Source organism: Nanorana parkeri, unplaced genomic scaffold, assembly GCF_000935625.1.
Source record: "Nanorana parkeri isolate BGI_ZX_2015 unplaced genomic scaffold, ASM93562v1 scaffold379, whole genome shotgun sequence".
Lineage (NCBI taxonomy): Eukaryota > Metazoa > Chordata > Amphibia > Anura > Dicroglossidae > Nanorana > Nanorana parkeri.
This window is the reverse complement of record NW_017306647.1, coordinates 1,058,597-1,072,206: the sequence shown is the minus strand read 5'-3', so window position 1 is coordinate 1,072,206 and position 13,610 is coordinate 1,058,597. Positions and strand designations below refer to the sequence as shown.

Sequence of the window (13,610 nt, the reverse complement as noted above, 5' to 3'; positions counted from 1 at the left end):
TTTGGGGGGGGGGGGGGAGCTGCTCAACAATCAGTATGGGTGTTTCTGTGCTTCTAAACCTAAGAGGGTTAACCCTTCCCTAACCGAAAAAACAAGTTTTGGCTTTAGATATACATTGCAGAGTTTTTGGAAAGGCAAGAGCCAATCACAGCAGCACACCGATGAGCGATTCCATCTAAATACTCTTGCCATGGTTGCAATATATATTTATATGTATATACACAGCCCCCAGAACCTCCGCCTGCTGCCCGGCACCCCTCACCTGTACATACTGGCGGCTTGCCACTCCACTGCGGACGGGTAATGTTCAGGCAGACCAGGGAGTCTACACCCTTCAGCGTGAACCCGGGGGCACAGTGGAAGTTAGCGGCCCCTCCGGGGTGGAGGTCCGTGACGGTCACTTCTCCGTTATCCGGTCGCGGAGGGAAGACGCAGCTCAAGACGTAGGCTGGGAAGACGATAGAGAACATTGACCATTTGTAATAGATTTTTTTTTGTAATACATTACGGAGAATCGCAAGTCCAGAAGAACTGCCTGTAGCTTCGTTCAATGGGAATGAACCATTTGTTGTGAGAATGGGGCAAAATCAAATGTTCTTAGGATGTTCTTCAAATATAGCAGTGAAAAGTGAACATACCTCATAATGGCCAATAGAGGGAGCTGAGGAGCATAGGAAATATCAGTATTATTATAATGGCCACTAGAGGGAGCTGAGGAGTATAGGGAATAAGTATTATCATTATGGCCACTAGAGGGAGCCGAGGAGCATAGGAAATATCAGTATTATTATAATGGCCACTAGAGGGAGCCGAGGAGCATAGGAAATATCATTATTATTATAATGGCCACTAGAGGGAGCTGAGGTGCGTAGGGAATACGTGTTATTATTTTGGCCACTAGACGGAGGCGAGGAGCATAGGGAAAAAGTATTATCATTATTGGCCACTAGAGGGAGCTGAGGAGCATAGGAAATACAAATTATTATTATGGCCACTAGGGGGAGCTGAGGAGCGTAGGGGATTAATATTATTATTATGGCCACTAGGGGGAGCTGAGGAGCATAGGGGATTAATATTATTATTATGGCCACTAGGGGGAGCTGAGGAGCATAGGGGATAAGTATTATTATAATGGCCACTAGAGGGAGATGAGGAGCATAGGAAATACAAATTATTATTATTATTATGGCCACTAGAGGGAGCTGAGGTGCGTAGGGAATAAGTATTATTATAATGGTCACTAGAGGGAGCTGAGGAGCATAGGAAATACAAATTATTATTATGGCCACTAGGGGGAGCTGAGGAGCATAGTGGATTAATATTATTATTATTATGGCCACTAGGGGGAGCTGAGGAGCGTAGGGGATAAGTATTATTATTATGGCCACTAGATGGAGCTGAGGAGCATAGGAAATATCAGTATTATTATAATGGCCACTAGATGTAGCTGAGGAGCATAGGAAATATGTATTATTATTATGGCCACTAGAGGGAGCTGAGGAGCGTAGGCAATAAGTATTATTATAGCCACTAGATGTAGCTGAGGAGCATAGGGGATAAGTATTATTATGGCCACTTGATGGAGCTGAGGAGCATAGGGGATAAGTATTATTATGGCCACTAGATGGAGCTGAGGAGCATAGGGGATAAGTATTATTATGGCCACTAGATGGAGCTGAGGAGCATAGGGGATAAGTATTATTATGGCTGAGGAGCATAGGGGATAAGTATTATTATGGCCACCAGGGGGAGCTGAGGAGCATAGGGGATAAGTATTATTATTTCCTCTGATCCTCAGCTCCATCTAGTGGCCATAATGCGGTATTTTTACCCATTCGCTACTATATTTGAAGAACATTCAACCAGAAGAGAAAACATCCTGAGAACATTTGCCCGATTCTCTCATCATCTGACTGATTCAGACAGAACTATTATACACACAGGATAATTAGTGCTGCATTTTGTTTTTCAATAGACCCCCACAGATGGTGTATCAGGTCCGGCCAATGAGGACGCACCTTGGTAGCGGAGTTTGAAGGCCACGAGACCGGTGGAGCGAAAGGTTTGAAAACGCACTGCGATGTGATTGGTTGGGCTGCGGATCACCTGACCCTCGGCCATCAGGGTCTCGTTGGCCAGCAGGAAGCGGCGGTCTTCTTCCACACCCTCGATGCTCAGAGCTTCCTCTTTGGACAAGTTCAGCTTCTCCACCTGAAAACACGTCCTGATTATAGATACATACAGCCGGAGCAATTATATTCATTACCCCCCCTAGGATCCCTCCCACGTCATCAGTCCAATGCATGCTCCACTGAACGGTACCGAGCCCTGATGAAGGGGGACACTATAAAGCCCGAAACGCGTCGGCTTTTTATGATACAAGAGTCTGCATACATTTAATCCGGGCTTCGCACGTTCTGCTTCTCTTTCCATCTCGTGCACATAGAACATGGAGGAGATGAAATACAAAGTCACCAAAAGGACGAAACTCACCCGAATCTCCACTCCGTAACCCAGGTACACCGACACGCTGTACGTACAGTCCAGCCCACCGAAGAAACTTCCACCAGAGTATTCCGGAGCCTCGAGGATTCCCTCCAACTCTGAAATGTTGTTGTTACACAGAACTGGAAGAGGAGAAGACACAAATGTCATATATAGGAGATGGTGGGGGCCCCTCATAATGGGCACAGCGGGTGTACAGACCCAGGAACTCAGCACAGGGATGGTGGGAGCTCCGCATAATGGGCACAGCGGGGGTACAGACCCGGGAACTCAGCACAGGGATGGGGGGAGCTCCTCATAATGGGCACAGCGGGTGTACAGACCCAGGAACTCAGCACAGGGATGGTGGGAGCTCCGCATAATGGGCACAGCGGGGGTACAGACCCGGGAACTCAGCACAGGGATGGGGGGAGCTCCTCATAATGGGCACAGCGGGTGTACAGACCCAGGAACTCAGCACAGGGATGGTGGGAGCTCCGCATAATGGGCACAGCGGGGGTACAGACCCGGGAACTCAGCACAGGGATGGGGGGAGCTCCTCATAATGGGCACAGCGGGTGTACAGACCCAGGAACTCAGCACAGGGATGGTGGGAGCTCCGCATAATGGGCACAGCGGGGGTACAGACCCGGGAACTCAGCACAGGGATGGGGGGAGCTCCTCATAATGGGCACAGCGGGTGTACAGACCCAGGAACTCAGCACAGGGATGGTGGGAGCTCCGCATAATGGGCACAGCGGGGGTACAGACCCGGGAACTCAGCACAGGGATGGGGGGAGCTCCTCATAATGGGCACAGCGGGTGTACAGACCCAGGAACTCAGCACAGGGATGGTGGGAGCTCCGCATAATGGGCACAGCGGGGGTACAGACCCGGGAACTCAGCACAGGGATGGGGGGAGCTCCTCATAATGGGCACAGCGGGTGTACAGACCCAGGAACTCAGCACAGGGATGGTGGGAGCTCCGCATAATGGGCACAGCGGGGGTACAGACCCGGGAACTCAGCACAGGGATGGGGGGAGCTCCTCATAATGGGCACAGCGGGTGTACAGACCCAGGAACTCAGCACAGGGATGGTGGGAGCTCCGCATAATGGGCACAGCGGGGGTACAGACCCGGGAACTCAGCACAGGGATGGGGGGAGCTCCTCATAATGGGCACAGCGGGTGTACAGACCCAGGAACTCAGCACAGGGATGGTGGGAGCTCCGCATAATGGGCACAGCGGGGGTACAGACCCGGGAACTCAGCACAGGGATGGGGGGAGCTCCTCATAATGGGCACAGCGGGTGTACAGACCCAGGAACTCAGCACAGGGATGGTGGGAGCTCCGCATAATGGGCACAGCGGGGGTACAGACCCGGGAACTCAGCACAGGGATGGGGGGAGCTCCTCATAATGGGCACAGCGGGTGTACAGACCCAGGAACTCAGCACAGGGATGGTGGGAGCTCCGCATAATGGGCACAGCGGGGGTACAGACCCGGGAACTCAGCACAGGGATGGGGGGAGCTCCTCATAATGGGCACAGCGGGTGTACAGACCCAGGAACTCAGCACAGGGATGGTGGGAGCTCCGCATAATGGGCACAGCGGGGGTACAGACCCGGGAACTCAGCACAGGGATGGGGGGAGCTCCTCATAATGGGCACAGCGGGTGTACAGACCCAGGAACTCAGCACAGGGATGGTGGGAGCTCCGCATAATGGGCACAGCGGGGGTACAGACCCGGGAACTCAGCACAGGGATGGGGGGAGCTCCTCATAATGGGCACAGCGGGTGTACAGACCCAGGAACTCAGCACAGGGATGGTGGGAGCTCCGCATAATGGGCACAGCGGGGGTACAGACCCGGGAACTCAGCACAGGGATGGGGGGAGCTCCTCATAATGGGCACAGCGGGTGTACAGACCCAGGAACTCAGCACAGGGATGGTGGGAGCTCCGCATAATGGGCACAGCGGGGGTACAGACCCGGGAACTCAGCACAGGGATGGGGGGAGCTCCTCATAATGGGCACAGCGGGTGTACAGACCCAGGAACTCAGCACAGGGATGGTGGGAGCTCCGCATAATGGGCACAGCGGGGGTACAGACCCGGGAACTCAGCACAGGGATGGGGGGAGCTCCTCATAATGGGCACAGCGGGTGTACAGACCCAGGAACTCAGCACAGGGATGGTGGGAGCTCCGCATAATGGGCACAGCGGGGGTACAGACCCGGGAACTCAGCACAGGGATGGGGGGAGCTCCTCATAATGGGCACAGCGGGTGTACAGACCCAGGAACTCAGCACAGGGATGGTGGGAGCTCCGCATAATGGGCACAGCGGGGGTACAGACCCGGGAACTCAGCACAGGGATGGGGGGAGCTCCTCATAATGGGCACAGCGGGTGTACAGACCCAGGAACTCAGCACAGGGATGGTGGGAGCTCCGCATAATGGGCACAGCGGGGGTACAGACCCGGGAACTCAGCACAGGGATGGTGGTATCATATAATCTCCAGATCCGGGGTTGTGATTCCTATGGATTGTCTTCTCTTAGTAGAGATGATTGAGAGTGATGATGTCACAGCTACACAAATATCACACATACAGTATATATATATATAACCAGTGGTATGATCCTCACCTGGGCTGTGCACCGTGGTGACGGTGGTGGTGGTGATCAGGGTGGTGGTGGTCTCTTCCTCCCCCTCGGCGGAGGGTCCCGTACCTCCTGTGGGTGCCGGCGATGGAGGGGTCAGGGTACTGAGAGGTGGCGGCAGGGAGAAAGCTCCACCAATGGCTGTGGTGAGGACCCCGGAGGTCTCGCTGACCCCAGCCGGAGCCAGGTCGTCGGTCAGGGACATGGGGGCTCCCAGGGTGGGGATGGAGGTTGTGCCAACTGTGCGTACATGAAAATCAAACAGACACATGATATTATTTGATGTGAACCCTAAATGAATGACGTCTCTGCTTTGCCGAAGCACCGCGTGTAATTAAACAATTGCCTCCTATTTAAATAATCATCCTTTTTTTTCAGCCTTTGTTCCATCTCATGCAGCCTCTTTGCAGCCACTTCCTGTCTACGTGCACTGCAGCAATGGCTGCATGAAATTTCTCAGGTTGGGTTTCCTGATGGTGACAACCGTGGAAACCCACTTGTAGTCTCCATCGGAAGCCCGTGTGACAACACAGGAGAACAACTGGGAGACAGAGACAGAGTTGTCACCCTATAACAGGAAGTGCCTGAAGAAGACACTAAATGGCAGGATCACTAGGGATTATTTTAATGAAAGCTGCAGATTTGCAAATATGGAAATGACCTTTATAATGACATGGACATGTGAGATTTTAGGGAAATCAGAGAGAGCAATGTCAGTTAGATTGTGAGGTGTCTACTGCTTGAGTGCCCACAGCCCGCCATCGCTCACCTTCGAAGAAGCTCTCCTGGCCCAGGAAATCTTTCTTCATCACAGCCTGATGCACCAGCTGCTCCAGGGAGACGGGGTCCGAGCGCCCCATGGAGGGGGTGTGGAGCAGTTCTGGGATATTTGTACCCTCCTCATCCAGCAGGGGCAGTCCTGAGCAATGGAGGCAACACACAGACATGATAAAGAGACCCTGTCACCAACTTCCATAAATGCAGGAAAACGCAGGCCCCTCCCTCCTTGTATGTCATAGCCTTCTCCTCTTCTGGGAGTGTCTAATCACTAACTCTAACCCTCCAAACCTCAATCTTGCCCTCAACTCAACACTGAACTATAAACCTCAACTGAACACCAAACCCTAAATCTAAACCTAGCCCTTCACCTCAACGTAAGACCGAACCCTAAATCTAAACCTAGCCCTTCACCTCAACGTAAGACCGAACCCTAAATCTAAACCTAACCCTTCACCTCAACATAAGACCTAACCCTAAATCTAAACCTAGCCCTTCCCCTCAACATAAAACAGAACCCTAAATCTAAACCTAGCCCTTCACCTCAACATAAGACCAAACCCTAAATCTAAACCTAGCCCTTCACCTCAACATAAGACAGAACCCTAAATCTAAACCTAACCCTTCCCCTCAACATAAGACAGAACCCTAAATCTAAACCTAGCCCTTCACCTCAACATAAGACAGAACCCTAAATCTAAACCTAACCCTTCACCTCAACATAAGACCGAACCCTAAATCTAAACCTAGCCCTTCACCTCAACATGAGACAGAACCCTAAATCTAAACCTACCCCTTCACCTCAACATAAGACCGAACCCTAAATCTAAACCTAGCCCTTCACCTCAACATAAGACAGAACCCTAAATCTAAACCTAACCCTTCCCCTCAACATAAGACAGAACCCTAAATCTAAACCTAGCCCTTCACCTCAACATAAGACAGAACCCTAAATCTAAACCTAACCCTTCACCTCAACATAAGACCTAACCCTAAACATCAACCTAACCCTTCACCTCGAAGTAAGACCTAAACCTTAACCTAAAACTTCACCCAAACCTTAACCTATCCCTTAACATCAACCGAACACCTAACCCTAATCCTTAATTTACCCATTCCCCTCAAATTATTACCTAAACCTTGGCCTAAACCTTGGCCTCAGTCGAACACCTAACCCTAAATCTGAGCCTAACCCTTCATCTAATCCTTCACCACAACATAAGACCTAACCCTAAATCTGAACCTAACCCTTCACCTCAACATACAACCTAACCCCAAGCTTTAAACTAATACTTCACCCAAACCTTAACCTGGATCTTAACCTCAACCTCACCCCAATCATGAATCAACCCCTTCACCTCAAACTATTACCTAAACGTTGGCCTAAACCTTCAACCCGATTGAACAACTAACCCTAAATCTTAACCTTACTCTTTAAATCAACCTAACCCTAAACCTTATGATATCCCTTCACCCCAACCCTTACACCTGAAAACGTACCCTAAAGAACTCTAAAAAGTACCTAACTGTTCACATCAACCTCACACCTAACACTAAACCTGCAAACCCCAAAACCTTAACCTAAGCCTTTGCATTAATATAACTCCTAACCCTATATCTGAGCCTAACCTTTCATCTCAACTGAACACCTAAACCTTAATCTCACTGGTCACCTCAACATACTACCTAACCCTAAACCTTAATCTCACTGGTCACCTCAACATACTACCTAACACTAAGCCTTAATCTCACTGGTCACCTCAACATACTACCTAACCCTAAACCTTAATCTCACTGGTCACCTCAACATACTACCTAACCCGAAGACCTCGTTCACACCTGAACGCTCAAAAATATAAATCCCATTGTATTCAATGGTCTCGTTCCCACCTTGGCGTATTTCCGCCCGTCCCTAACGCGCTACAAAACGGCCCATGCCTGAAAAGGTACATGCACTACTTTGGGCCGTTTTGTTGCGCGTTTCCATTGGGATACAGCCAAGTAGCCTTCGGAAACGCGCGTTTGTCGCGCAACTTTTTTACAGCGAATCGCGGTAAAAAAAACGAGCGACGGTCGCTCGACAGAGGTACATATGCAATACGCCTAGGTGTGAACCAGGCCTAAGCCTTAATCTCACTGGTCACCTCAACATACTACCTAACCCTAAACCTTAACCCAACCCTTCACCTCAACACACTACCCAACCCTAAACATCAACCTCACTAGTCACCTCAACATGCTACCTAATCCCAAACCTTAACCCTTCACCTCAACATACTACCTAACACTAAACCTTAATCTCACTCGTCACCTCAACATACTACTCAACCCTAAACATTAACCCTACCCGTCACCTCAACCTTTTAACCCTAAACCTCATTCTAACCTCTCACCTTCATCTACTCCAACCCATACACCTCATCCTAACCTTCTACCTCCACCTAGCTCCAAACCTGAAACAATATGGTATGTAATGTTAGAAGACCAATGAGAGGAGGTTATTGTTTGTATTTTAATCTCGTTTGAGAGCATTGCCCGATCCCCTTCTCCCTGACTCTCTTGGCAGAGACATTGTGTTGATCTAATATGTGTCCATGGCATGTTGCTGATGTAGTAATCATCCCGGATTTTCAGAAGTGATCTCATTATGTGTAAATAGAGGATGAGCTGCCATGTAATTACATATAATGTACAAGGATATTATTCATATCACTATAATTTATCTATCGTGTGCAAAATAAGAGAGGATTTTTTTTTAATTTAGGGCCCATGTGACCACCATATAAGGTCAATTATATAAACAGCATCGCACCCCTTTGTGCATGCTGCAGGAGGATATAAATATTTGGGGTGACCTTGTAGAAGTGCTCATGCCTCCTGGGCTGTGACCAGGAGAAGAGACTGTGTTTGAGGCCTATAATTTCCAGGACTGCTTCCTTGGGGGGCGGGGGAGTTTGCTGAAAGAGGATCTTCAATATGGGGCCTGAAAGGTGTACACTGGCTTGCTGCATTGTGGTATAGTGTCCTGGAGAACTGGGTACTAGCTGGTGCTGGTGGGCATTGCAGGAAGTCTGGTTGCTCAGCTACAAACTAGGTTTTATTTAGAAGAACCCCTTCTTATTTTGGTGGTCGTTCAAGAAGAACCCATTCTTATGTTGGTGGTCATTGGGAGAAGAACCCCTTCTTACTTTGGTGGTCATTCAAGATGAACCCCTTCCTATTTTGGTGGTCATTCAAGAAGAACCCCTTCTTATTTTGGTGGTCATTGGGAGAAGAACCCCTTCTTACTTTGGTGGTCTTTCAAGATGAACCCCTTCTTATTGTGGTGGTCATTGGGAGAGGAACCCCTTCTTATTTTGATGGTCATTGGGAGAAGAACCTTTTCTTATTTTGGTGGTCATTGGGAGAAGAACCCCTTTCTATTTTGACTATCATTGGGAGAAGAACCCCTTCCTATTTTGGTGGTGATGGGGAGAGGAACCCCTTCTTATTTTGATGGTCATTGGGAGAAGAACCTTTTTCTATTTTGGTGGTTATTGGGAGAAGGCCCATTCTAACTTTGCTGGTTACTGGGAGAAGAGCTCCCTTACAGACAGCTAAAGTAATCATTAGTTTCAATGGTTACCTACTTAAGAGATGGCAGGTCCCATGCCACTGACTCTGCCGAGTGACTTTCGGGCTGTTACTATGTAGGCATCATGAGGCAGGAAATCGATCCACCACTTCTCACTGCTTAATGAACCCCTAGCAACCTCTGGAGGAACTCTAGAGTTCCAAAGTTGAAAAGGGATGGTTGCAGTGACAATGGTCTCCAGGACAAATAGAGATGGTGAACCTTCCCAACAAGAACACAGTCAAAGATTTAACAAAAACTAATATTTTTTGGTGAGGAGCATTGGCTTGTTATAAAGCCATGGGTTTTTATATCAAAGTGCACTGGCAGCCCTAGGAGCACTGCAGATGGGACTTAGGGAAACATGAATACAGGATGAAGGATAGAAGCCCCACTCCACTTACTACAATCCAGAATAACATTTTTATTTGCAATCGTCACAGGAAAGCCAATCTGTTTCTGGGGTTGTAGAAGTCCCCCTTCTTCGGGGCGGAATAAGATCAAAAGAATGGAATCTGGACTGGCAGTGGTATCAGAAGGACGGGTGATGAATAATAATTACATTGGAGGTTTTAAATCTCACTCTAGTTCGGCATCAATCCTGACCGGGGTTCTAATCCTTCTCTTCTCTATCAACAAATACATTAAAAACGTTGGCTATACCGTACACTTGAACCTAATCCCTGCCCCTAAAACTTGACATGAGGCTCCATCCCATCAATTATGATGTTCCTTTAGCACCAATAGCACTATCATACCGAATACTTCATACACCTAAATGAACCTTTTCCATATTATATGAACAACAGAAATGTCGGCTCTGATAGTCAATGTGCCGAATGACTGGTGCGCATAGGAGCTGCACTGATACATCCCACCAGATGAAGCCAACCCGTCCTGAACATTCATCAACAGGCATCAACAAATGGTTGGAATTTGGAAGAAATTAAAATAGTAAAACCAAAAGTGATACTTTGTAGCAGGAAGAGAGATTCTCCAACACACACCTGACTTCCTGTCTGGTTCTTCTGCAGAAGGATGCAACCAAGTGTCACCTATCAAGAGAACCAACCTATCAAGAGAACCAGTCACTAGCTTGACGTCTTCATGAATGTCTGTGAAGGTTCTCATGTATCCAGGTCATTGTATACCTGTAAAAAATAAGTCAAGGCAACTGGACTTGCTGTATTTTTCGTGAAGACGTTTTACTGGTCATCCGGCCAGCTTTCTCAATTCAAAATGTACAAGTCATTCTGAATTGGTATTGAAGAAAAAGTATTGAAGAAAAATACAGCGAGTCCAGTTGTCTTGACTTATTTTTTACAGATGTGTAATGTAAGAGCCTCAACTCAAGCCAAGGCTTCTGCATCCTCAATCTTTCATTTTTGCGAGCTGCCCCTTCACTTAAAGTCACATTTTGCTTTCCTGGTCTCTTTTTACAGTAACTGAAGATGGAATGTTTCTATACTATCGTAGGCCCGGTAGTGACTAGTTTTCTTAAAGGACCCAAAATGGAGGCCTGTTCTTGTACGGGAGCACATAAACGTTTGCCAACAAAGTGGCCCTTTGGAGTGCCTTACAAGCCAATTCAGGAGAGATGAATCAAGGCCGCGGGATCGCGCATATCTATGATGTCATCACATTTTGGGAAACTGATAGGCCAAATGCAGGTTGGCCAAGACAAAATGGCTGCAACCATTTTTTTTATAGATTCACTTATCATGTTTCCTTACTATCTCCTTAAGCCTTTGTATATAATAAGAGTACATGCTGAAGCTAGTGAGGTTATTATTGAGTAAGCTGGTTCAGTGACACCTTCACTTCCTGGATGGAGATCAGTAATGTCTTGTATTTGGGGACATTACAGAGAAGTTCTGCATCTCTGTGATGTCATCACTATCTTGGAGAGCTTTTGGGCTGCATAAAGCTCGGTCATACCCAGGAGCCAGGGGCATCACTAAGTAATCACGCGCCTCTGTGATGTCATCACTTCCTGGGGAGCTGAGAGAACTAATGGAGCTCGGTCATACCCTGGACTCTGGGATGTCACTGAGGAATCACACATCTCTCTAAGGTCAATACCTTCTTGGAGAGCCGAGGGGCAGAATAAGGCTCGGTCATACCCTATAGTTTGGGACATCATTGAGGAATCACGCGCCTCTGTGATGTCATCCCTTTTATGGACAGCTGATAGGCCAAATTGAGCTAATTCATACCCTGGAGCTGGGGACATCACTAATGAAACACACTTCCTTGTAATGTCATCACTTCCTGGACAATTGATAGGCCGAATGGAGGTTGGCCAACACAAAATGGCTGCCCCCATTTTTTATAGATACATTTTTTGGCAGCCATTTTGTTTCCTTAAGCTTCTTAATAGTACATGATGGAGCTAGTGACATTAACCAATAAGCTGGTTCAGTGACACCATCACTCCCTTTCTGGAGAACTGATAGGCCGAATGGAGCTCGGTCGTGTAGCTGGGAACACCACTAAAGAATTCATGCCTTCTTGTGATGTCATCACTTTCTGGAGATCCAATAGGGGAAATAGGCCAAATGGAGCTCTGTCAAGCCCTGTAGCTGGGAACATCACATAAGGAATCAGGTCTTCTTGTGATATCATCAGAAGAGCTGATAGACCAAATGGTGCTCGGCCTTGTAGCTGGGAACGTCACTAAAGGGATCATGACATCTTGTGATGTCATCATTTTATGGAAGAGCTGATAGGCCAAATGGAGCTTGGCCTTGTAGGTGGGAACATCACTAAAGGAATTTTACCTTCTTGTGATGTCACTTTCATGAAGAGCTGATAGGCCAAATGGAACTTGGCCTAGTAGGTGGGAACATCACTGAAGGAATCAGGCTTCTTGTGTTGTCAACTCTCTCCAGAAGAGTTGATAGGCCAAATGGAGCTTGGCCTTGTAGGTGGGGACATCACTAAAGCATTCAGGCCTTCTAGTGATGTCATCACTTTCCGGGGAGCCGATAGGCCAAAAAGAGACCAGGGACACAAAATGGAGGCCTATACTGTGTTCACATTACCGGGACACTTTAAAACAGTTCTACTCCTGAGAATCAAGCTGAGAGAGGCACCTCATCAATATTTTCCTTTCCTGGCCCAATGGCACACAAACCAGTCACCTCAACTTTGCACAGGTTGACTATACAGCTTCCAATTTGCTCCATCAAACACTAACTACGAGCATTGAAACAGGACCAATGACATCATTGAAAAAATAAGACACCTCAGTGATGTCACCCCTCTCCCATGGAGCCGATAGGCTGAATGGAGGCTGGCAACACAAAATGGCTTCCGGCACTCTGGCCAGGTACACCTGTTTCCCGTTCCCCCCTTTTCCCGACGCAGTTTATTTCTGTCCCCCCTCCTTTCCTTCCTCTTCTCACCTCGGAGAAGAGACAGAACTGGGCGGAGGTGACGCTTCCAAACACATACATTATAACGTGACAGAGGAAAGGACGGGCGCGGGAGCGAGGGGAGGAAAATGACTGAGCAATACAGACATGATTGAGCAGGCACAATCGGGGCTGATTGAATTATCTGCCGCCTGAGACGTGACAGAAGGGCGGCATTCTACCAGATAACCGAACTCCAGGGGGACCGGGGCCCGGGGAGACGAGTATGCGATCCATCTACGCATAAATCTTTATATATCTCTATAGAGAGCGTCGCCTTCCCGTTGCCGTAACCCGTGGCACAGACGTATGTTGTATTATCGCACGGGGAGCAGCAATCTATAACGCACAAACAAAGACAAAAGGGAAAGCCAGGGGCCTTTTTTTTTTCCCTTCCTCCTCCACGTACGCTGCAGGCAATAAAGCCACTGCACCTTTACGTGATACATACACATCCCATATGCCAAACATACGACCTATGCATTGGCTGGGATTGGTGCATGCCTACAAATGTTGCACGCCTGCCTCCGATGTTCAATGACACATATGCAAAATCGGACAAAAATGCATTAAAATTCCTATGCACCAGCAGAAAATCCAATGCACTTTGCCACCGTCTATTGCTGTTTCTGCACCAGCGGGTTTAACCCCCAGCCCC

General features: G+C 48.2%; 1 protein-coding gene across 1 annotated transcript in view; it reads right to left on the bottom strand.

Moving 5' to 3' along the window:
* SEZ6L2 (seizure related 6 homolog like 2) overlaps positions 1-13,610 on the bottom strand; it is a 39,728-nt gene that overhangs the window by 25,527 nt on the left and 591 nt on the right. The window contains exons 2-6 of the mRNA XM_018559141.1: positions 5,916-6,065; positions 5,132-5,386; positions 2,494-2,627; positions 2,019-2,211; positions 263-448 (exon numbers count right to left, since the gene is read on the bottom strand). Coding sequence (XP_018414643.1) covers positions 263-448; positions 2,019-2,211; positions 2,494-2,627; positions 5,132-5,386; positions 5,916-6,065 — 918 coding nt within the window. The remainder of the gene's footprint in view (positions 1-262; positions 449-2,018; positions 2,212-2,493; positions 2,628-5,131; positions 5,387-5,915; positions 6,066-13,610) is intronic.